Here is a 25009-nt window from a genome sequence, read left to right on the forward strand (position 1 = left end):
AAATAATTATTTTGTCATCCAGTGAGTTCAATCCTTAGTGTCAATATTTATATTTAGATTTTTTTTTATAAATGAAGAATATTTTAATGGTTAAGATAATATGATTCAGTCTGAGTGGAACTTAATGCTTGCCTTGTTGTTGTTATCTGCATTTTTGCCAGGAATTATTGTGAAGAGAAATGATATGAGAGTAAAACAAATGATTTATGGAAAAATATGTGGTTTTTAGGGGCCCTGATTGATACAGAAAATATGTAATGTACTCAGTATGTTTGGATATATATATATATATATATATATATATATATATATATATATATATATATATATATATCTGACCAGATGTATGTATGGGATTTAAGGCCAGCTATTACAATACAGTATATGCTCTAGTAGTAGATGAACCTGCTGTGCATACATTCCTATCGTATGTTGGAGGACTGCATTAACCTGAGAACGCTTCCAGCCATGCCCTAAAGAGACATCCATCTCAAAGGGAACTAGGCCACAGCCCAATACACTGAGAACTAGTAGAGACTTATACAATGTGCTAACCACCCACATCTTTTTATTTTGTCCCCAGTGGTTCCTCCATTAATCCCAGACTATGGATCTGAGTTTGACAGAACCCCAAATCTCAAGTGGCTCTCCGTATGGGTCATTCCATCGAGTGATCCAACTTTTTTTTTAACCTCATGTCATCCAATTTAACATTTTGTACACTTGTTGAATGACGGGCTCCAGTAACCAACTCCAGTGCATGAGGTATTGCCTTGCTTTGCAGGTGCCGATGAGAGCTGCAGGCCACCAGGCTGCTGTATTGGTAACAGCCTAAAAGTAGACAAGAGTTCAGATTTCACATCTTTTTCTCTTTTTTTAATAGTGACTATTACATAATGCTCTTATCAATGTTGTTTTCATTTATTATAACACACTGTGAAATATTGCAGGACAGGATGCAGCCGATAACTTTTTATACAACTTATTTCAAGCGCATAGACTTTTGGTCGAACTATCATAGAATTGTAGAGTTGGAAGGGACCACGAGGGTCCAGCGCCCTGCAATGCAGGCATCTTTTGCCCAATGTAATAGTAAAGTTATCCCAGTTTAGCAAAAGTGACCACTGCGTCCTGTGCATACAAATGGGTGCCCCATTGAGTAAAGTCCACCTGCATCCAGTTTCTGGTAATGTGCGCATTATGGCACATGCTGTATGGACCATCATAAACAGCTCTCATGGTCAGCTCTGAGACTGTTGGTCTCCTGACTAAGGTAATGGGGTGGAAGATGGGACTGAATTTGTGCTCACTACATGAATTGGATTCAAGATTTTGAATCTTAAGTACATGCCATTTGCACACAAAATAAGTACAGGGCAGCAAATCTAGACCAGGCAAATGAGCATGGGTGTGTAGAAAGGAGATGGCACTTAAAAAGAAGAAAAGAAAAGAAAGTTTGTTTCTGTTAAGTATAATGAGCAGGAAGAAAGTCACCAGCCATCATCATCTGCTTCTAGTGCTGCTTGTTTTTGTAAAGCAGTCAAGATAAGATCCAAGCTGCTGCTCGCAGACCGCAGATTATTCCGAGTGAACTTCAGCTGCCTTTTCCCAAACCGGCCAATGGGTCGAACTCCACGCCCCACATACCAAAATGGATCAATCTCCGGACCTGTAATTCAAAGGAATTGGTGAACATAGACCTATCGACCCATTTATCGGTTAGCAATACTTGGCTTAACATTGTAAATCGCCTGGTCTCCTGCAAAACACTCAAAGGTTTCTCACTGTTGACAGAAGGTATATAAAACAAACCCAATAATGCATATCATAAAAGGAATAGTATCGACAAGCATGGCTGAAGTCAAAGGACAGGTGAGATGTTCACTATACAACTTGAAATGGAAATCCAGACTGTGTATTGCCACCACAACCCCTGTTCAGTTTGGGGCTTCATGTGGCACTTTGGAATGGCTCCAACGCAACCAAATCTGGGCCCCAAACTGAATCAGGATGTTACATATTGTTTAATTTATTTGATTTAATTAAGCCCTGCCAGTGCCTCCTCCCTGTGCCACCCAGCCTCCACCCACTTTGACAGCCCCAAATTACTCCAGTTGAAATCAGTGTGACTTGGGGCTGCCTCAACTCACTCCAGCCCAATCCTAAAGCAACCCACATTGGCCTAATTGGATTCAGGATCTGGAATTCAGCCAGAGCGGTTCCACAATCCTGTTGCTGATAGATGCATTGTGGTGAGGCTAAACAACTCACAGCCCGGACAAGACCACTCTCTCACCTGATTCAACACAGTTCCCTTGCCTAGCCTACTTGCAGTGCCCACAGTTCCCTTGCCTAGCCTACTTGCAGTGCCCTTGCCTAGCCTACTTGCAGTGCCCAGTGCCTACTTGCAGTGCCCATGAGATGTGTATTAGTCGTAGTGGCTGAAACAGATCTTCAATGGGGCAGAGAAGGAGGTGAAGAGTCCCACTATCCTCCATAGGGCTTTGCCCTCCCTATGACTTGCAAGACCAGAATAAGTGATGCACAAATGGCAAAGCAAATACAGAAGAAATGGTACGAAATGAGAGAGGAATTTGCCCAATTTGCAGCGCGACTACAAATCACAGCACTCAGCATTGCTTGAAGATGAAATACATATAGGTCTGGGTATTTTAGTGCTCCTGTATTTTCTTGTTTGTTTTATTATTAAAGGGCTTTGCATTTTGGGGACCAATACATCAAAGTGCAAGTAGATGAATAGGTACCGCTCTGGCGGGAAGGTAAACGGCGTTTCCGTTTGCTGCTATGGTACGCCAGAAGCGGCTTAGTCATAGTTACAGGTGGGTAGCCGTGTTGGTCTGCCATAGTCAAAACAAAATAAAATAAAAAATTCTTTCCAGTAGCACCTTAGAGACCAACTAAGTTTGTTGATGGACTTCCATTTCATGCGGCTCAATGTGGTGCCTTCCATAGTTCCACGAAAGCTCATACCAAGAACAAACTTAGTTGGTCTCTAAGGTGCTACTGGAAAGAATTTTTTGTTGTTGTTGTTTCAGCTTAGTCATGTTGACCACATGACCTGGAAGCTGTACGCCGGCTCCCTCAGGCAATAAAGCGAGATGAGCGCCGCAACCCCAGAGTTGTCTGCGATCCTTCACTGCCTCCCGCAGTTTGGCCAAACTCATGCTAGTTGCTTCGAGAACACTGTCCAACCATCTCATCCTCTGTTGTCCCCTTCTCCTTGTGCCCTCCACCTTTCCCAACATCAGGGTCTTTTCTAGGGAGTCTTCTCTTCTCATGAAGTGGCCAAAGTCAATTACATGTCCACACTAATTTGCAATGTTTACCCGCCCCCCAAAAAAACTTACTCAAATACTTATTTGAACTGCCAAGAACTATATCACAACATTTGGAGAATTCCAACACCTAAATCCCAATGCAGATATTCTGAAAAAGGCAGTTCAGGACATCTGATACAGAAACTCACAAAGATGGAATTTCTCCAACCGCAAATTTTCATAACATTTAATGGAATGAGTCTTTATACTCCACAGAAGCTAGTTTTGTCTCTCATGATCTTCACCTCAATTGCCAGAAGACTCCCTGCTCCCTGACAGACTGTTCATTGAGAACAAAATAACAACCCAAACTGGCCTAAAGGTAAAGGTAAAGGGACCCCTGACCATTAGGTCCAGTCGTGTCCGACTCTGGGGTTGCGGCGCTCATCTTGCATTACTGGCCGAGGGAGCCGGCATACAGCTTCTGGGTCATGTGGCCAGCATGACTAAGCTGCTTCTGGCGAACCAGAGCAGCGCACAGAAACGCTGTTTACCTTCCCGCCTGGAGCAGTCCCTATTTATCTACTTGTACTTTTGACATGCTTTCGAACTGCTAGGTGGGCAGGAGCAGAGGCCGAGCAACAGGAGCTCACCCTGTTGCAGGGATTCGAACCGCCGACCTTCTGATCAGCAAGCCCTAGGCTCTGTGGTTTAACCCACAGCGCCACCCGCTTATTTCATGGTTCCAGAGTTTATGTTTCACTCATTCAGTTCCTTGTTATCATTTCCCTCTATAATAACCAACTTCATTAGCAGCAAAACTGGGCCATCCAAAAGTACCGGTAAATTTGTTTGGCTATTTTAAAACTCCTCAAAATGGCTCAACAGAGATCTGTGAGTTTCCAAAACATAAGGAATCTTGAGAGCAGTTGAGCCACAGACTGTTGAGAGCATTGGCTGAGAGAAGATTGGAGGAAAAATGAGAGAAGGGGCTGTTGACCTGGATCAAACCCTTTTAACAGCTTATGGTAAGTACCCTGGAGGTGGAATTAGAGTTGGGGGAAATGCAAGACAGGAAGTTAAAAACTTCCCCTTCCTACACCTATTTTAGTTCTGCTAGCGTCATTCTGATCACATGGACCTAACATGACCTTTGAATTTTGATTTTCTTGATTATTATTTTTTAAAAGTATAGCATAAAAGCAAAAGAGTAAGAATATGAAAAGCAGAGAAGTTGCTACTCACTTCGATTGTCAATCTGGTGGCTAAAGTAGCTTCTTTGGCCGGAAGTGAAACTGACTGATAGAATCAGCACCAAAATGTAGACTGTAACCAGTTTTGATGATTTGGGCCCAGGACAAAATTGATACAGAGGAAACCCCAATGCAAGACCACACATGATGAGTCGGCTCTAGAAACCTGAGGCATAAACAAGGAAAAGAAAGAATAAGGAGAAATATACCAGCTTTCAACAAATTATAATGCATCATTGAGAAGGAGGGAAGTCACCAACTGGCAATTGATAGCTGCATAGTCCATATTTATGAACTAATTCACCCATCAATACATAACATAGTGTGATACAACATTATTAAGGGCCAGCCCCACTCTCAGCGGAGTCATTGTCAACTGTTGTGGTCGTGTGTTACTGACACTTCTCCTTTCTTCGTTGCTGGAACTACTATCCAGCTGAATAACACGACGTATAAATGCCTTCTCCTTCAGTTTAATTGCCCTAATCCCATTCTCATCATGGTTTACTAGACCCTCTGGGTTTGACCACACATCTGCTTGTACCAAATTGAGAAAGCAGAGGTCTAAGCAAGGTTTCTGCGCTTTCTAGGCATGGGTCTGAGTGGTTCTTCCATCCCCCACCACTTTCCCAAGGGAAATGCACTCTTTAGTGCTAAACTGGAACAAACAGCAACCTGCGAGAAACCCGATTGCCATTTGTTCCGATTCAGCGCTAAAGAGGAGGTATTCCCAGGGCAAAGCAGTGGAAAAAATGGAGGTGGGGCTAAGCCCAAAGCAGCTGGTGGCATCCCTATGGACAACGGAAGATGTACCCAGTCAGTGCAATGGGGCCCAGAGGAGCACTGCCGTGTGGATTTATTTATTTATGCTGGTCACACCATACATTGAAAGCCCTCTTTTACACAGTAGCAGCTATGGCTTTCCTCAAAGAATCATAGGAACTGTGGTTTGTTAAGGGTGCTGAGAATTGTGGTGCTGTGAGGGGTCTCCAAACAACTCCCAGCACCCTTAGCAAACAGAAACACTCAAAGTTTCCATGTGGAATCCATTATTTGCATTGTTTATGTCTCTCTGAGAAAAGCGGGACATGAAGAAATAAATATGTACACTTTAAAAAGTTAAATCATGAGTGTGTTATTTCTTTGACTGCTGGCTAAATGGAGATACTTTTTTTCTTCTTTTTTTAAGAAAAACAATTCAGGGTTCAACTACTGCTGAATCAGACCAAGACTATCTAGGTCAAGAATTCTGTTAACAGTCAGATGCCTTCAAACGTGTACAAGCAGTGGATTTAAGGCAACCATTCCTGTTGCCTGAGGCAAACGAGAAGATAACTTGCTCCCCTCCTTTCTTGTTCAGAACACCCCATGCTCTGATGAAAATAGGGACTTCCTTTTGGGCGGCCAGGCAGAGTCCCCCGAACCCCAGGCAGCCCCTGAGGGAAATAACGACACGTGACAACGTTCTATGGGATTAAATTGGCCACAACTTTATTAATATTCAGATGTAGGGAGACCTTGGCTCAGGCATTGGGCATCTATCCTTCCCAGCCCCGAGCCCGAATCCAATGGCCACTTCCCAGGTATGACTCAAGCTCTATTGTGTGTACTGAATAATCCCTCCTTTTACCTGGCCAATCCCCCTGGCAACGCCTCCCCAGCCAGGATTGGGCGGCTGCTAAGTAGGTGGAGTTCACAGGTATCCAACCTGGGAAGGCGGTGCCAGACCCCAACTGCCAGGAGCTGCACCGTGATCCAAGGGGGCTACTCACAACCACGCAAAAGGCGCATCCCATTTGATGTGAGGAACGCTCATTCCATCATAATAATAATAATTTTATTATTTACAACCCATCCATCAGACTGGGTTGCCCCAGCCACTCTGGGCGGCTTCCAACATATAAAACAAAAAACAAAATATTAAACATTTAAAAAACTTGCTCTGTCCATATAACCTGCGCCTGCCAATCTCAGTTCGTAAAATCATAGAGCTGGAAGTTACCGAGGGGGTCATCTAGTCGAACCCCCTGTAATCCAGGAATCTCAACAGTCCCCTGTCTGATTTGAAACCATAGCAGACCCTGCTTAGCTTTGCAAATGTGCTGGCAGTTTTATTGCTGCGCAAGGCCTGCAGAGACGAACGCCTATTCTACATATGCTCAGAGGCACTCTCTTTATTTCCCCTAATTTCTAGTTGGATTTTTGGTTGGGGGGGGGAAGGGGGAAAGGAAAGGAAAAGGTATTCATATCTTGGTACAAGTGCCGTGGGTGCCAGCACAAGATGGCTGTTGTGGACAGCAAATAAATAAATAAAAAATGGTGGCAATACTGTATAGTGGTGAGTACCCTGGGGGAGGTGAAACCTAACTCCTTATTACCATATTTCACACTTTCACCTCATAAAACAGCTCTATGGCTGCCTTCAGATGTCTTCTAAAGGTTGTAGAGTTACTTATCTCCTTGGCTCGGGGGTCGCATAGTTCCAACGTTTCTCTAATGAAAATAGGGACGTCCTAAGGAAAAGCAGGACATTATGGGATGAAATCAGAAACCAGGACAGCTTCTGTAAATCTGGGGCTGTCCCTGGAAAATAGAAACACTTGGGGGTTCTGACACCTCATTCCTCTACAATATGCACTAGCTTCAGGCAGGGGCGTAGCAAGGGGGCGGGGGGGCGGTCCGCCCCATAATGGAGGGGGTGACAAATTATCAAGGAACAATTTTTTTATGCCTGCTCCGTAGGTCTTATCTTACTATACTAGGGATTATATAGCTATATATGAAATTTCATGCATATCGGTTAATATCTTGACCCTCCTCCACCAAAATAGCTGTTCACTTGGCTGTTTTCCTATGTCATGAAGGCTGAAATTTCAGTTCAGAGAACACTTACTGTTCCCAACCCTAACCCTGTGGGAAGCCATCTAATTAGACTTTAATTTGATTTTGAGATGTATTTAGGAGGTAATTTAATTATTGTTTGATTTTATACCAATGTTATGTATCTGATGTTAGCCACCCTGAGCCCGACTTTGGCCGGGGAGGGTGGGATATAAATATTATTACTTGTTATTATTCCTTTGTGAGAAAATTTGAAATAATGTAAAACCATTTTTTGTGGGGGGGGGATCAATGGGGGGGGTTGACAAGAAATTTTCCGCACCGGGTACCTCCTGACCTTCCCATGCCGGGGGGGGGGGGTGACAAAAAAAAAATCCCCCAGGTACCAATTTACCTTGCTATGCCCCTGGCTTCAGGGCTGATCATGCAAGCATCCCCTCAGTCCCTTACCCCACAATCCTGTGCATGTTTACTCAGAAGTAATTCCTCGCTGCAACCAGTGGTGTTTACCCCTTAGAAGTGTGCGTAGGATTCCAGTTACGGAAGGACACCAGAAGGCCAGTCCTCCACACTCACCGATTAGCCAGTGGAATGCACATGATCCCACTTCTCAAGCCCTTCCTGCTTATTTGAGGTAGTGAATTCGCTGGGACTGTTGCCACCAGCAGAACAGGGGGCTATCACAAGATCAGACTTTCTGGCTACAAGATGAACACCGGATTATTTTCAGCAGACTGGGTTGTGCATTTTACTCTGCCAGCTGTGAGGATCTTTAGTAAATGACTTTTTAAGCCTGCTGGGCGAACAGTGAGTAATACTTGCTTTGGATATCAGGCCTTAATTATGAATATTGAACTTTTAAAGGGGGGGGGGGAATCTACTGCCACACACGATTACCATGAGGCACAGGCAAATGCCACAGAAAACCAAGTGTGCAAAAACCATCTCTCTCTGTTTCCAATGTGGGTAAGGTAAAGGACCCATGGACGGTTAATTCCAGTCAAATGCAACTATGGGGTTGCAGCGCTCATCTTGCTTTCAGGTCGAGGGAGCCGATGTTTGTCGCAGACAGCTTTCCGGGTCATGTGGCCAGCATGACTAAGCGGCTTCTGGTGCAACGGAACACCGTGACGGAAACCAGAGTGCACGGAAACGGCGTTTACCTTCCTGCCGCAGCGGTACCTATTTATCTACTTGCCCTGATGTGCTTTCAAACTGCTAGGTTGGCAGAAGCTGGAACAGAGCAACGGGAGCTCATCCCATCATGTGGATTTGAACCACCGACCTCCTGATTGTCAAACCTCAGAGGCTCAGTGGTTTAGACCACAGCACCACCTGCTGTGGCTTATTCCTTATCAGTGGAATTTAGGAATAAGCCATTCAGTGAGGAGGGGTCACATTTTAGGGGTGGGATCCTATACACACTTACTCAAAAGTAAATGCCATTCAACTAGCTGCCTGAAGAGCTTCGTTAAGATCGAACAGGTGGGGTAAAATTATGAATAAGGCTGCTATCCTAAACACACTTATTAGCAAATAAAGTTCACTGCTTGCAGTGAGATGCATGGTACTGCACAACACATAAACCTTATAGCTGCTTGGGCTATAAAAAAAACAACAATATACACTCACAAAATCAAATAACTGGGAAGCAGATCTTTGTTTATACAGGTAGACTTGCAGGAAAGGGAGATCACCACAAAAAGGGAGGAAGGAGTAAAATGAGAAAAAAGGTCTAACTTGGCTGCTTTCATACCTGCCCACAACAAATAACATGGTTTAGACTTCTTCCTTTCTATTCAGTCCGCTTGCTGCTTTTTCTCTCCCTCCCAGGAACCCAGAGAAAAGGAATGGGCAAAGCAAGAGCACTCCACACGCCCTTCAAGCCCCCACTTACCTGCTTCCTCAGGGGCTGCTCAACAGGTGACCAATGCTGCAAGCCAACCATAGCTAGACTCTTTATAGATCTGGTTGTGGGGAGGGGAAATGGATGAGGACACGTCAGCCGCATCGATGAGCAACATTTAAATACAGGGGGCATGCATTCTAGTAGTGCTGTTTTAAAAGCAGATCAAGAGGCTAGCTGGAAGTGGTGTTGACAGAGTACGTGTTGGGAGCACTTTATTAGCAAGGAACAGTCAACTTTGGCAAAGTCCTCAGCCGCCGCTACCCAGAAAGGGGCAGCAAGATAGATGGGGATGAGTTATCCTTTTTCTGCTCCATTGATCTTTTCAGAGCATCAGTCCATCGCTCCCAGCTAATGTCCAGTGGTGTGGATTATTATTATTTTTTTACATAGTTTATTTGTTCAAGAAATGTATTAGTTGCCTTTCAGCCAAAGCTCCTGGTTCAGAGCAGCTTGTTAAAACAAATATTTGCATTTTCTTTAGGGTTACACTTATAACTTCCAAGGAGCTTGAGGTGGTGTACATGGTTCTCCCCCTCCCCTTTTGATTCTCACAACAACCCTGCAAGGTAGGGTAGGCTGAGAGGCAAGATGCCAGGCAGGAGATACTCCCCGTTGTTCCCAGAGATGCCAAATGCTGAACCTGGGACCTTCTGCAGACAAAGCAGATGTCCTGCCATTGATGTAATCCCCTTCCCTCTTTCTCAACCCACCTGTGACAACTGCTCACAGCTCACCCTCAGCAGTGGGGCAGCAACTGGCTATGTTCCACTTCCCTAACTTAACAAAAGAATCATTCTCAAGTTGTGGAGTGTGTGCTTGAAGGAAGTCCATCACCAAACACGGTGAGTTTGCCTAATTGATGAGCCATCATCTCCCTTCAAAGACTGAGAGTCACAATGCTGCTTTCTGAAGATGGCTGAGTCAATAATGCATATCAGCCACGTCTTCTCCATTTCTTACCTTCAGAACATTATCTTTTGTACTTCAGGAACAAAAGGGTGAACATTTGCGACTCAATATTTGGACGCAGCAGCCTTGTTAATTGCATACCCAGGCACACATGAAGGGCGAAGCTACATATTGCTCAGCAACTGTCTAAAGTAGCTGCAAAGCCCCCCTCTCCTTTTTAAAGCACTCTCAGAAGAGGACAGTTTGCGTCAAAGGAACTGCTTAAACCTGTCCTTCCTGCCACTGTCCCCCAAAGAGACTTTGTTACATACAGTGCCTCCTGTACCACTCTCAAAAAGTTTCAGTAAATATCCCCTCAAAAATCCACAGTAAAGTGGGGGTGTATAAACTCTTAAACCTTTAAAATGTGCCCTTGTGTACCCCAAAGCTTCTCTCTTGCCCCAGCACAGGAAAAGACCCCATGTTTGGTAAGTTAAAATTAGGTTTACTTACAAACTCTTCAAAGACCAGGTTTATGTGCCTTTCCTTACATCAGTCAGAAAGGTGGCACAGGCAGTAAAACTTAGTTTAGTTCCAAAGTGTGAAAGTTCCTAAGTTATTGGTATAGGAACACAAGAATGGCTTGTGAGAGCCATGCGGCTGAGCTGGAGCAACCAGCTTATCCTCTTCACAAGCTGAGTTAATCAGGTAGACTGAAGGGAGCAAAGGCATGGTTACCTTCTTCCCAAGGTGAGCTAAGCCTGGCAGGACAACTTACTCCATGGTATTAACCCCTTCATGCATTAATTAGACTTCAGCATGTTGGTTATATGAGGATGGCTATCCCACAGATTGGGCACCCATCTCCCCTTCTGTTCCGAACAGAGGAGAGGGGCAAAGTGCTTTTCTATGTGAGCAAGTGTGGCAGTAGCTGATACAGGAGCCTTTCCCCCCATTGATGGGGCAGCCATTTTGTGTTACTCCATACACTCTACAACAGCCACTTTGTGGCAGGCACCAACGGCACTTTCTCAGAACTCCAAATGTGGTCACTGGCAACTCAGTATTTGAGTTGGCATAATGTGTGGTTTGCTGTTGAGCAAAGTCTTTCACATTTCTGAAAATGTTACATATATACTTTTAAAATAGGCTTCCTCGGCTCTAGTTCAGTGTTTTTCAACCACTGTTCCACGGCACACTAGTGTGCCGCGAGATGTTGCCTGGTGTGCCGTGGGAAAAATTGTGTTTATTTGATTCCTATTCAAGAGAATTACTTTATATATAGTCAATATAGGCACAGAGTTAATTTTTTTAACATTTTCTAATGGTGGTGTGCCTCGTGATTTTTTTCATAAAACAAGTGTGCCCTTGCCCCAAAAAGGTTGAAAAACACTGCTCTAGTTCATCCTGCACCCATTCCCCTCCCCCGTTACTTATGAACTTTCCTTACCAACTTATTTGTAGGCTACTCTTACTCTAACCCAATGAGCCCAGAGGAATGGGCTTCAGGAGAAAGTGAGAAAGCAGAGAACCTAGGAGAGAGTTGGAAGCGGTGGCAAAGGGGAGGAAGAGGAGAAAAGATTCCTCAGTAGGAACTAGAGTCTAGTTACTAGACCCCAGAAACACCCCTTTGCTTATTCCAAGGAAGTAAAGCTGACACAGATACCTTGGTTTATTCATGCTCACATTTCCCTGCTGCATGCACTTCATTCAATGGGTACCATAAAAAACACAGAGGGCTAAAAAAGGCAAGCTTTTTGTCTCCATTGACGTACTGTGTTGTACTGAGACGCACAAAGTGGGTTTTTTTTTTTTCTAAAGCACTACTTCAGGTTGGAGGCTGTGACTTTTATAGCTTTCTCTTCGTGATTGGAATGCTAACACTGCATTCTCATCACTGTCAGGCTGAATGGACAAAATGACCGGCCTGATGAATGACAGGTGATGCAATCGGTTACTATTTTTTTCCTAAAAGAGAGAAAGCAGACTGGTCATCAGCAAGTTGCTGTTAATTGCTGGAGTTTTCAGAATTAGCAAACTTGATAAACTGTTTGTAGCCTTTCCTCGGTTTCCCGCCACAACTCCCGAGCTCTTTCTTGCCAATCTGGATGTAATGCATCTCTGGAAGAAATAAGGATGGTCCATTTGGTAAAGTCAGAAAAATCCCTTTCACTTCTCGCAGGGTCTTCTTTGCACATACATGATATGAAATTCTTTAGATAATAACTCAGTCAACCAACCAACCAACCAACTAATCATTTATTGGCCTGATTATAGTACTTAACAAAACACAAACAAAGGCCTACAGCAGGGGTAGGCAACCTAAGGCCCGGGAGCCAGATGCAGCCCAATCGCCTTCTCAATCCGGCCCGCGGACGGTCCGGGAACCAGCGTGTTTTTACATGATTAGAATGTGTCCTTTTATTTAAAATGCATCTCTGGGTTATTTGTGGGGCCTGCCTGGTGTTTTTACATGAGTAGAATGTGTACTTTTTAAAAAAAATGCATCTCTGGGTTACTTGTGAGGAATTCGTTCATTATTTTTTCCCCAAAATATAGTCCGGCCCACCACATGCTCTGAGGGATTGTAGACCGGCCCACGGCTGAAAAAGGTTGCTGACCCCTGACCTATAACCTTCAGTTGTCCCCAAAATAAAATCACCCATAAAAGAAACCATACAATGGGTGGCATTCATCTAAATTATTGCACAAGCAGAATGAGTTCCACTTGCGAAAGGGCACATGCCCACCCCCATATCAGTTTCAGAGGGTTGGGGGGAACCCAGGACAGTTTTAGGGGGTGTGGAGGAGGAGAAGAGAGACGGAAAAGTTGAATTATGCAGTCGTGCTGATGGAACGCTCCCCTTAGCACTACTTTAAATACAACCCAAAGAAATGGTCAGCTGTCTTTATAACAACGTCATATGTGTGAATAAAGCAAAATCTACACAGTTTCTCCACCAGAAAGTAATACCATTTCCCCCTGTAGTTACCCTACCAGCTGACCTCAAGGTTACAACGTCCAGCCTATGCTATTTTTTAAAAAAATAATAACTAAAAATTCCTCTTCTCACCAATGCCTGCTTTTTATATCATCTTGGCTGATGAAGAGTTCTGGAGAACGTGAAAGTTTGACACAATTTTGTGACTCTCCAATAAATAAATAAATATTCCTCTGCCAAACGCGAAGAACAAAGAGGAAAGCTACTCTTCCTCAGAGGAAAAGGAACTGTGTTGCTAAAGGATGACAGCTGGATCTGCAGCAGATTCATAATCCAACAGTGGGTGGTTTGTAGTGCCCTTTCCCAAGAGAGAGACTTGTCTCATCATTTTATATATTCAGTTGCCTTACTTTTTACAACATTGTTTGCAAGGCGTATTTTTGCACTGGGAGCCGTAGAATCGTAGAGGTGGAAAACATCTCAAAGGTCATCTGGTCCAATTCCCTGCCGATGCAGAAAATTCACTACTGTGTCGTCCCTCCCAGCCTCTGCCTTAAAATTTGCTCATTTTACCATAATTTGCCTTTTAGGAAAGAAAGCAACTGCTTGGATTGTCAACTAGTTTTGGGGAAACGAAGCAGTAAATTATTCCTATTTACATTAAACTGCCCCCCAGTTTACTGTTTAGTTGTGAGGGATAGGCACATCATCACATAAATGTAGCAGAGCATAATTAACAGTTTTTTGCATGTGAATTTGGGGACACACACACACACACACACACACACACACACACACATTCCCGGTTCAGAGGAAGCACATTTAAAGATTTTTTAAAATAATGTTTTTTGATAGATGAGCACCACCTAGTGTACAAATTCAGCAGTATAACCTTCAGAGCATTATCATGGACTGGGAGTCAAACATGTAAAGAAGACAGGGAAAGTTCATACCCTCCAATATTTCTCTGATGAAAATAGGGGTGCTCTGTTTAATAATAATAATAATAATAATAATAATAATAATAATAATAATAATAATTTTACTATTTATACTCTGCCTATTAAACTTTGAAAAACTTCCCTGTATAGGGCTGCTTCCAGGTAGCTGGGGGGGGGGGTCGGATAACTCCATACCCTCCAACATTTCTCCAATGAAAATAGGGACATCCTAAGGAAAGGCAGGAGGTTTCGGGAGCAAACCAGAAACCAGGACGGCTTCTGTAAATCCAGGACTTTCCCTGGAAAATAGGGATACTTGGAGGGTCTGAAAGATCAGTTGTTAATTCTCAAAGTACAAACTGTTCTGTCCCCACTCGAGATGGGCAGTTTCTCAGCTTTCCCAAGATAGGCTGCTGAAGTCAAGAAACAGAAGGAAATGTTTTGAGATTTGCATCATAACTTAGTTTCAATTTTATGAGCCACGTTGCAGCCCCAGCACCTTATTAAATCAGGGTTCTGGATCTTCAGAAAAGGCAAATCATTTAAGAGAGCATGTGCAGAGTGCCTAGTGCTCACAGATAGGTCACTTCAATCAAACCCCTGTTCCTCAGGGAAGAATTAATGGTTTCCAAGTCAAAACTCATGATTTCCAGGAAGCTTTGCACTCCATCATCTGTATTCTCTTGGAAATAAAGCACTTCTTTTAAGAAATCATGCCTGTTCTGGACCAATCTAAAATTTCCCATGATTATCAGAGCATCTTGGACAAAGCAGGAAATGTTGGAAGCGAAGATCCTTGACTAATCGTTGGAAGGAGGTGTACAGGATAGCAGTCTTAATGTCTTATGCCAGCCCCTTATTTGTGAAAACGGCAGTGTATTTTTCCTCAACGTCTTTCCAGTCCAGAAGACCCCGGGAAGGGTCTTTCATCTCTGGAGTAGCTCAAGACTGCTTCGTTTAGACTGCAAAGTTATTAAGACTGGGGCTGGGGGGAAGCTACTCCATCTTACTGAATGATAGCAGCCTGTAGCTCTCTCATTGATATAAGGTGCCTGTGAGCATGACAGCAGACACTGAGCTGTGGGCTGTTAAGGCTAATGGGCAGAACAGTCTTCTTTCTTTCTTTCTTTGGCAATCACTTGTAGCTGAGTAAGATTGTCTTTCATGAACATGGTCTTAACAGTGAGTGTGCAGGCTAATTCTGGATCTGCACGTCCTTCCACAGGGACATAGGTTTCTGGGTGGGAGTTGATCACCCAAACATGCCTTCCTCTTAGCACGTTTCTGCCTTTCGTCCTGAGTTTGAGCATCTTCAAAGCCCATGACACCTTTGGTAAAGTCTGTTCTTCAATTGGAGCACTCGCAGGCTAGTGTTTCCCAGTTGTCGCTGTTTATACTACATTTTTAAAGATTTGCCGAGAGAGAGTCTTTAAACCTCTTTTGTTGACCACCAGCATTATGCTTTCCATTTTGAAGTTCGGAATTGAGTAGTTGCTTTGGAAGACGATAATGAGGCATCTGAACATGACGTGTCCAACAAAGTTGATGTTGAAGAACCATTGCTTCGACACTCGTGATTTTTGCTTCTTCTAGTACACTGGCAGTAGTTCGCCTGTCTTCCCAAATGACGTGACACACAGAACAGTAGACCAGATAGGGCCAGCTCGGCCATTAGCCAGAGTGACACAACAGCTGCTGCCGGCCCTCCAAGTGTCCCTATTTTCCAGGGACAGTCCCGGATTTACAGAAGCCACCCCAGTTTCCAATTTGATCCTGGAAGGCCCCGCTTTTCCTTAGGACATCCTATTTTCATCAGAGAGATGTTGTTGGGTATAGTAGGATGTCCCTATTTTCGTTAGTGAAATGTTGGAGGGTATGAGGTTATGTGACCCCTGAGCCAAGGAGATAAGTAACTCTACATTAAACCTTTAGAAGACATCTGAAGGAAGCCATAGAGCTGTTTTATTAGCTGAAAGTGTGAAATACGGTAATAAGCAGTGGGCTTTCCCCCCCTGAGGGTACTCACCACTAAACAGCATTGCCACAATTTTTATTTGTTTGTTTATTTGCCATCCACAGCAGCCATCATGTGCTGGCACCCATAGCACTTGTACCAAGATATGAATACTGACACCTCCCCCACCCTTTAAAACCAAAAACCCAACTAGAAATGAGAGAAAATAAAGAGAGTGCAGCAATAAAACTTCTAGCACATTTGAAAAGCTAAGCAGGGTCTGCTATGTTTTCAAATCGGATGGGGGACTGTGTGTTGAGATTCCTGCATTGCAGGGGGTTGGATGAGATCCCCCCCCATGGTACCTTCTAACTCTATATGATTTTATGAACTGAGATCGGCAGGCGCAGGTTATATGGACTGAGCATATTTTCCAGGCTCGGGATTCCTAGTTAGGTAATGCAGCTTCAGGCGGCTTAGAGCTATTCCCTTTCTTTCCGCAAGTTCACTGGCCACCAACTATGAGCCACACACAAACAATCTCCAGTGAGAATGCCCAGGACAAAGAAATATTTGGCAGTGCCTAGGACCCTGTATGCCAGGCATCCCCAAACTTGGCCCTCCAGATGTTTTGGGACTACAGTTCCCATCACCCCTGACCACTGGTCCTGTTAGCTAGGGATGATGGGAGTTGTAGTCCCAAAACAGCTGGAGGGCCGAGTTTGGGGATGCCTGCTGTGTACCATGCACTGCGAAGTATCCCTGACTCTGTCAGGGGTGCTGAGAGGCTTGTGCAATCCATCGCCCTGAGGTATCAGGATGGAGCAAGCACAAAGTAATGTGATGCTATTGCGAGGGGTGTGCCTGGCCTGTAATGTTTGCAAAACGAGGATTCGCTCGCTGCTCTTGTGTGTATCTTTCTGCCCGTTAGTTTCCAAGCCCCATCACAAGTGCCGGTTTTGACCAATAAAGACTTAACCCGCACAATACCTCAAGGACCGCCTCTCCCTATATGAGCCCACCTGGACCCTGTGATCCCTCCGTGAGAGGTCCAGAGTGTGGGGACAACGGGAAAAGGCATTTTCTGCAGTGGCCCCCGTTTGTGGAATGCTCTCCCCAGAGAGGTTCACCTGGCACCTTCACTATATATTTTTAGGCTCCGGGTGAAAGCATTCCTCTTTGACCAGGCCTTGGGCTGATTAACATCTTATACGCCTTTTAAATGTGTTTGGGGGAGTGGGAGTGGGAATATTGTGTTGTTTTTGTTTTTGTTAAGTATTTTGTGTTTCCATCTTGTGAACTGCCCCTGAAATCTACGGATGGAGGGCAGTATGATGATGATGATGATACAGTGGTACCTCTTCTTACGTTCACCTCCGGTTACATATCCTTTGCATAGCTGTCAACCCTCCCTGCTGTTTCCCAATGCTATAATAAGGGAAATTCCCACAAAAAAGGGAAAGGTTGACAGCTATGATTCCTTTGGGATACATACGTGGCAAACTTTCAACGCGCGCGCATGCGCAGAACAGGCATCTCCGGTTGCAGAAATCTCGGGATCTGACCGGAGCTCCGGAACAGATCCCATCCACAACCGGAGGTACCACTGTAATAATAATAATAATTTATTAATTGATAATTGATAATAATAATAAATCAATTCATCAATTTATAAATGAAAATATAATTTATAATATATAATTTATAATATTTATAACATTTATATGATTATATTTATAATATAATTTATATGTAATTTATAATAGATAACATCAATTTATCATCATCATCATCCGCAACACGCGTTTGCACACGTCCTGACGTGACATTCGACGGCAAGCACACAAAAAAGGCGGTTGGGAGGAGGCGGAGAACGCCAGAACAAAAACAAAACCCTTTCCCGCCATGGCCGCCGGGAGTTGTAGTCTCTCCTGCGAGCACCCTCGCGCTCTCCTCTGGCGAAGAGGACTCCGTTTCCCGGCATTCCGCGCGGGGAGGGGGGACGAATCCCACTGCAATCACGTGTCCCGCGCTTGTGCGAAGGAGAGGCTCCGGGCGAGCGGGCGGCCATTTTGTGAGCGAACGTCGCCGTTAGATCAGCTGCTGCTGCTGCTGCTGCTTCTCCTCCTCTGTCCCGCCGCGTCCGCTCTGTCTGCCTTCCTCGCCGGCTGCTTGCCTCCCTCCCTCCCTCTCTTCTCTCTCTCTCTCTTTCTCCGCCCCCGCTTCCTCTCGCTGCTGAACCTGAGGGAGCCCCGGGCGAACGCAGCCGCCGCCTTTTCCCCCCGAGCAGCGCCCAGCCACAGAATCGCATGTCCACTATCCAGAACCTCCAATCCTTCGGTAAGAAGCGGCGGCCCCCGCGCAGCTAGCGCAGGATCGGACGGGGATTGGCGCAAAGGCCCGGCAGCGAAGACGCCCCACCTCCGCCCCGTGCTCCCCCGGTCTTTGGTGGAGGGAAATTGGGCTCGAGGATGCCCATCCCAGGTGTCTGTTATCCTGGCAGCAAACGGGGTGCGCATAAGGGGGTCCCCTCTTGCCTCATTTCCCCCCCCCCGGCAAAGCTTATGCATCTCTTTGCGCAGCACCCAGGAGGTTGTGATAAATGGGTGCGTGGATGGAACGCGCAATATTTTTTGGGGGGACACCTCTTTCCCTAGGCTGCGCCCAGTCCATTTTGTTAAGCTGCAAGGGTTTGCTGCGGAAGATGCCCCGGTTGGCACGGGGCTTGGCATCTTCCTGCCCCTGGTCTTTCAAAGGGAAGGTGAGCTGTGCCAGCCTTTGCCCCCTCTGTGCTTGCCCCCACACCCTTCATCCTCTCTCCTTTCACGCAAAGTTGATTCCTTGCTATGGGGCCGGGACACGTCTGCTTGACCCCTGCTGTCTAAAAATGTTGGCTGTTCAGTGGCTTGAAAGTGCCTTCCAGGAGGCAGTGTGTTTTGTGGGTGGGAGGGCCAGAGTTCTTCCCACCAGATGTCAAAGAGAAGAACAACTACCAGACAGGCTTTTAGAAGACATCTGAAGGCAGTCCTGTTTAGGGAAGCTTTTAATGTTTGATGGGCTATTGTATTTTAATATTTTGTTGGAAGCTGCCCATTGTTGTTGTTGTTGTTCATTATGGTATCTCTTTAACAGGCTTCTACTGTGTTCTGCTAGTTGGCAGTTGCTTCGCTAACTGGGACCTTTAGTCGCCAGCTGTTTTTTGGACTACAGTTCCCATCATCCCCGACCACTAGACCTGCTAGCTAGGGATGATAGGAGTTGCAGTCCAGAAACAGCTGGAGACTCAGATTTTGGAAACACTGGTGTAGGTTAAACCACTTTTATCAACCTTGGTCCACATTGTATAGTCCACTGTTAAGACTTTGTTTGCTGGTGTCTTCACCAGTAAACTCCTGCTCCCATAACTGATATCTTTGTGACAAATCATTGAGTTGAGGTATCAATGCAACCCCCTCTATGTAGTTGGCTAGCCTAGAGCGCAGGACCTTTCCCACTCACTCACCCGATCCAGCTATTTCCATTTGGTGGCTGGCAAACTTACACTATTACAGCGTTGACCCAGTTTGGTTTGTAGCCTACTGTAGACCCTTTCACATTAGTATTGCCAGTTGTTGATATAAAGCTGTACTAACAGCGTATTTAAGAATTGGGATAAAATGCAACCTCCTGACCAGCAAGGGTAGGGTTAGTGGAGTAGTAGCAAGTCTTGCATCCTCAGCCCTTCCACTTGCCCTGCCAGGATTGAAGCTGCGGCAGGGGACCCTTGTTGGTAATGGGAAGAAGCCTAAACTGGGTCTGTTGCTGTCACACGATGGCAGAAGGGCCAACTCTGGATCCAGTGGATTTTGTACCAGCAAGCTCTTCTCTGTTTCTTCTTCTTTTAGGGAGGTGTGTGTTCTGCAGGCTATCAACAGCAGGAATGTAACACCAGTGGTAGCTTCCACCTTGCTGTTTGAGTGACACATTAGGGTGCCCCTTGCTCCTGGGACTTCCTTACCTGCAGCAGAGTTTCCTTGCCAGCAGAAGGACTGGGCAGAGGGGCCCCTTTGCCTCAAGCAACCCCCTGCCCCCCCCCCCCGCTTCGCGGTTCAGGAATTTGGCTTGCTCTACCCATTTGACATCTTGCAAGCTGTCTGGGCAGCTCAGATCACCAGCCCTGCAGTTCTCAGTGCTATAATGACAGAAACTTTACCTCTCCTTTCATTTGCTAACTTAAAACTTGTATTTCTGGGGGGCAGGGGGAAAGCTGCCTTGTTGCATGTTCTTTCTTGAGGGGATCAATGTTCTTGAGGGGTCTGTTTGACATTATTCTCCTGAGGAGCATTCAGTCAAGTGATTCCCTTCCCTCCTGTCTTAGGGGGTGGGGAATCTGTGGCCCCCCAGATGGTGAAGCTAATGAGAGTTGGGAGTCCAGCAACATCTCTCTCTCTCTCTCCCACCCCACCCCCCAGGCCTGGGCAAAGCTTTTGTACCTCAGATTCTCCATTTTCTCCTACCAGTCTTGAGGTCGATTTCTCCTCTAACCAGGGAATTTATTTTGTGGTATTCTTCTTTCTATGCAAAGAACCCTCATTTTATCATCCTTGCCATAGCCATCAGTTCTAAAATTGTACTCCTTGATTTGCATTGAATACAGACACATCCAGGAATAAACGTCCGGATCTGTTGCAAACAGCTTTTTGAGGACCTTTTCACTTGCAGGAGTTTATGCCTGAATTGGATAGGACTTTAGAATTTGTCAATTGGTAAGGGAGGGAAAGGTGGAAAATTGATAATGGTTTTTCAGTGTGACTCCGCTTTGACTCTGCTCTTTCAGTTGGGGAGTGCAGATTTTGTGGGCTTAGTCTCTGCAGCTAAGGGTAGTACAGGAGAAGTGGAAGATCCTTTAGCTAAAATTCTGCCATATTCTCCCATAATCCACTTTCTGATTCACAGAACACAGCACCATTTTAAGGAGTTTGCGGAGGTAGTCAACCTTTGTCTAAGCTCTTGACTGCAGGGAGGGAGGTCATATGACTCGCTGCTCCTCATTCAGAATAAAAACATGAAAAACAATAAGGTTCTCTAGCCCTCCCTACAGCCAGAACTGTGGCACAGGCTTGTAGCCTCTCAGAGCTAGACTTGGACATACTGGAGTCTGTGAACAAGTTGTTGCAACTTTTGCAGTGACGCAGAAATAGCCTGATGGGAATTGGAGCCAACGACGCTCATAGGGCCAGAGTTTCCTCGTTCATGCAATACGATTTGAATGCTAGGGCCATTTAGAATTCTCTGCCTTCTCTCATTGTACAGCTTGTACCCGGTGTTTATATTGGACCTGCCCTTGCCTCCCCTTGTTAACTTGCCAAAGCATTACCTCTAGGTTCAATGTGCAGCTGCAGGGGGGCTCCTATGTGTCAATGGGTAAGCCCAACAGGCCTCTCCAGTGCCTGGTGTGAACCGACAGTGTACCTTGGAAGTGGCCCCAGAATCTCCCCTCTACAATGCACAGGAGTTGCATGGCAGACTGCTGTGGAAGGAGTTCTTTGAAGGTAGATTGACCTTTTCCTCATCCGGGTAGCTGGTTGGCCTAAAAGCAGGGAACTGATCTTCCTCAGACTGAGCATCAAACAAGGCATAGGTGGAAAAGAGCTTCCATTTTAGTAGCAGGCAAGCAGTGAAATGTTGTATGGAGGAAATGGTGGGTTTGGGAGCACTAGTGGACAAAGGCTAAAAAAGAAACCTTGTCACTACCAGGGTGCCTAATGGAATATCAGACTACTTATGGTTGCGGGTATGTTTTTCTCCCCACAGTTAGTAGTCTGACCTGAATACATTTGTGTTAGAGTATTCCTGGTTAGTGTTTGAGCAAGTTCTCAAGGTGAGATGAAGACTGGGTTAGTCTGTAGCAGAGAATGAGAAACAGGACCCAGGTATGGGCCTTAGAGAGCAGACAACACCCACAGATATGCAGAAATTACCATATGTGACAATATATCATTATCATGTTTGTATTGACATGGTAAAGAATAACTGCTGCCTGGATTAGGTAGTTTAGAATACTAAGAAGTATGTTTTATCTACCAGTTGGAAATGACATTCAAAATATGTAGGAACTTGAAGGTTTGCATCAGACTAACTCATGTGGACTTTTCACCCCTCCAGACCCCTTTGCTGATGCAACTAAGGGTGACGACTTACTCCCGGCAGGGACTGAAGACTACATTCATATAAGGATCCAGCAACGAAACGGCAGAAAGACACTAACTACTGTTCAGGGAATTGCAGATGACTATGACAAAAAGAAGCTTGTGAAAGCCTTCAAAAAGGTAGCGTTGTTCTTCTTCTAGGTCCTGAATTTTTTGAGCTTGAAAGAGAAATTCATGTAAATTAAAAAATTTCCAGTGGGAAAGTGAAAGATCAAATGCTGCGACATGCGTGTTAAATGTTCTGGTTGAGACAGCTTTCCAGTATAAGACCATTTCAGATGTTGAATGCACTGACAGGAGCAGCCAGTCTTAACTGAAAAAAAAATGTTTGAGCAGTGTGCTGGTCAATTTAGTTGCAATAACCAGCTTTCATGCTCTTTTCTACAATTGTCACTGTCTAGGAATGGATCCAGACCCTTTAAAATGACTTTAAAGCCACATAAGGAGATATATTGCTGCAAAAGGTAACCAGAAAGTTGTTCCTGGAACAAATAGCTCAGTACCGTGTTGCCTGTTTTTGACAATGCCAGTTGTGTTGCGGAGGAGGAATTGATGTTTTTACACCGAATTCTATTTTGAATATTCAGTTCTATATTTCTAGAACAGTAGTAAAAAAAGTGGGGAGACAAGCCTGGAGCAAAGAGGAAAAACCTTGGGAGGTGATATGGGAAGATACCGGAGGTTGGGTGTGGAGTGGAGCAAAATATAGTGTACTCATCTAGTTTGTGGTGGTCAGGTTATAGAGGGAAATGTGAAGTTGGGCCAGGACATTGATTTGACTCCTGCAGTTGATTTAGGCATTGCTGAGCTCTGCAATTCTAAGCTCCAAGCATCTAGGAACTTCTGCCAAAATCCATCACTAGAAAAGCATATATCTCAATTACTAGCAAAACCTTGGGAGCATGTCTTCTGAAGGAAAAAAAAAATAACCAAAATAATGGATTTTGGTTCTCTTCTGAAAGTGATCTAAACATAATTTGCTACTGGGTTTTTAAAAGCATTAAACCTTTCTTTGCAGAAATTTGCCTGTAATGGTACTGTGATTGAGCACCCTGAATACGGGGAAGTGATCCAGTTGCAAGGGGACCAGAGGAAGAACATTTGCCAATTCCTCCTAGAGGTCAGTCAGCTGAGGCTGCTTGCTCAAATGTTAAAATGCACTCGGAAGCCTATTTAAGCGAGACACTTTTGACTCTGAATGTAACATAACATGGCAGGGTTGAGTGAGTCACTACCCCTAGCTATGAGCCATATTGCTGCTTGGACTAAAAGGGTTGAGCTGAGTCATACTGGCAGCAAGGGGGAAGGAGTGCAACAGGCCTGACTTCAGCAGTCGGAGATATATATTTGAGCAGCTGGATTTTATCACAAGAAATTAACTTAATTAATTACATAAGGCACTGCTTGGTGCTTCTCTGAATGTAACCTAAAAGAATGGCTGCTGTAGATCCTCTTGTACCATAGGGGGGAACTGGTCCAGGGGGCAGGTGTGTTCTTCCAGGCTTCTCCCTTCAGCCCTCAGGACTCTCCCAAAGCCAAACTCACTCCCTGGGTCCACGCCCCATACTAGGAGTTGCTCCACTCCCTCCTTGAGTGCTTTAGTCTGCCTGAAACGAGTCCTTGAACAGTAATAATTCTTCATTGGATAGAATGTGTGTGTCTGATTTCCCCCCACCCAAGGCTCTCTTGTAGCCAACTGTACAGAGGTAAGATTCACCTCCATTGGTCCACTCATTTTTGCCTCTGGCTTGCAACCCATAGACAGTTGCACACCAGGAAGATGGCACACCTCAGACCAAAAAGAGTCCCCGTCCCCCCGCATTTTACATTGGTACAGTTTCATCTGTATGTTAACTTTCTCCATCTGCCTTGGGATTGATAAGTGTGTGACTTCATTTTTGTGTTGGACTTTCAGGTTGTAACTGCTGCGGGTTTACTGCCATCTCCTTCTCTTCTGCAGGTTGGCATTGTCAAGGAAGAGCAGCTGAAAGTACATGGCTTCTAAAATGTGTGTGTTTACATGAAGAACTTCTGCAGGTTTTGTTCTTGTTCAAGCTGGCTACTCTGTGAAAAATGATTCTTTGCAGTCGATGGACTTCCCATTCAAAATCTTATTTGCTTTTGCATGACTACAGAAAACATATGGAGTGTAGGCTAGAAACACATAAGAAAACTGCAGTAAGATGGTAACATGAGATCCTTGAGAATTTTAACACATTTCCAATGGAAATGTTCTACTGCTGATAGTTCAGTGTTTTACTTTTCACCTGATTTAAATGTTGTATTAAAACCATGTGTGTTGCAGCTTAAATAAAAACGTCTCTTATCTTAAAACCCCTGAGTGCTTAGGATGCATTAAACAAGAGCCTTCATTGAATCATAAGCATGTTAGTAGCTTCTTAACTTCCTGGTAAACTAAGTAAAATCTGAGAAGAAAACAGCCAACACAAACACATGTAAATATACTTTGATTGTAAGCGTTGCCAAAGATTGCATAACAGACTGCATTGGGTAAAAATGTAGTTTATCATCCTTAATCCTGGCCTCTGGCAGTGGAAATTCTGTTGAATGTTCTTGTAGTAGTGTCAACTGCTGCTGCTTTATCAGCGAGATACTCCTTCCTAGCTTCAGGTTGGGAGAATCATGCGTTATGAAGAATTTGATGCTTGAATGCTGACTCGTAGAATTAACAAGGATTCTTGGAGAGCCTACAGCAGGGGTTGGCAAGGTTTACCTCACCTGGGCCGGTTCACTCCCACCGAAATCGCTCCATGGGCCAGATTGCAGCTGCACAGACGCGATTTCCAGCACGGTG

The 25009-nt window shown here is 44.8% G+C and overlaps 2 protein-coding genes across 3 annotated transcripts; one reads left to right on the plus strand and one right to left on the minus strand.

Annotated features, from left to right (window-relative positions):
• Window positions 1–884: 884 nt before the first annotated feature.
• Window positions 885–4777, minus strand: LOC117055756 (prolactin-releasing peptide-like). The gene is made up of 2 exons (XM_033165562.1): window positions 4524–4777; window positions 885–1669 (listed from the first exon to the last, which is right to left on the minus strand). Exons 1-2 carry the CDS (start codon window positions 4675–4677, stop codon window positions 1491–1493), a joined length of 333 nt encoding a protein of 110 aa, XP_033021453.1. The 5' UTR covers window positions 4678–4777; the 3' UTR covers window positions 885–1490.
• A 13297-nt stretch (window positions 4778–18074) lies between these two features.
• Window positions 18075–24529, plus strand: EIF1B (eukaryotic translation initiation factor 1B). 2 transcript variants are annotated; one of them, XM_033165195.1, is made up of 4 exons: window positions 18075–18346; window positions 22151–22314; window positions 23213–23314; window positions 24110–24529. In XM_033165195.1, exons 1-4 carry the CDS (start codon window positions 18316–18318, stop codon window positions 24197–24199), a joined length of 387 nt encoding a protein of 128 aa, XP_033021086.1. In that variant the 5' UTR covers window positions 18075–18315; the 3' UTR covers window positions 24200–24529. The 2 variants fall into 2 exon arrangements, with proteins under 2 accessions (XP_033021086.1, XP_033021087.1); XM_033165196.1 differs by having other exon boundaries at window positions 18089–18346; window positions 24155–24529.
• Window positions 24530–25009: the final 480 nt, after the last annotated feature.

This window comes from Lacerta agilis, chromosome 12 (genome assembly GCF_009819535.1).
Source record: "Lacerta agilis isolate rLacAgi1 chromosome 12, rLacAgi1.pri, whole genome shotgun sequence".
In the NCBI taxonomy this organism is placed as follows: domain Eukaryota; kingdom Metazoa; phylum Chordata; class Lepidosauria; order Squamata; family Lacertidae; genus Lacerta; species Lacerta agilis.

Excerpts from the sequence above, each read along its gene's own strand:
- LOC117055756 (XM_033165562.1), bottom strand. The coding sequence starts at position 4,677 with ATGTGTGGTCTTGCATTGGGGTTTCCTCTGTATCAATTTTGTCCTGGG. Across the intron at positions 1,670-4,523 it reads CCACCAGATTGACAATCGAA|GTCCGGAGATTGATCCATTT; the intron begins GTGAGTAGCAAC and ends TTTGAATTACAG.
- EIF1B (XM_033165195.1), top strand. The coding sequence starts at position 18,316 with ATGTCCACTATCCAGAACCTCCAATCCTTCG. Across the intron at positions 18,347-22,150 it reads CCAGAACCTCCAATCCTTCG|ACCCCTTTGCTGATGCAACT; the intron begins GTAAGAAGCGGC and ends TCACCCCTCCAG. Across the intron at positions 23,315-24,109 it reads TTTGCCAATTCCTCCTAGAG|GTTGTAACTGCTGCGGGTTT; the intron begins GTCAGTCAGCTG and ends TTGGACTTTCAG.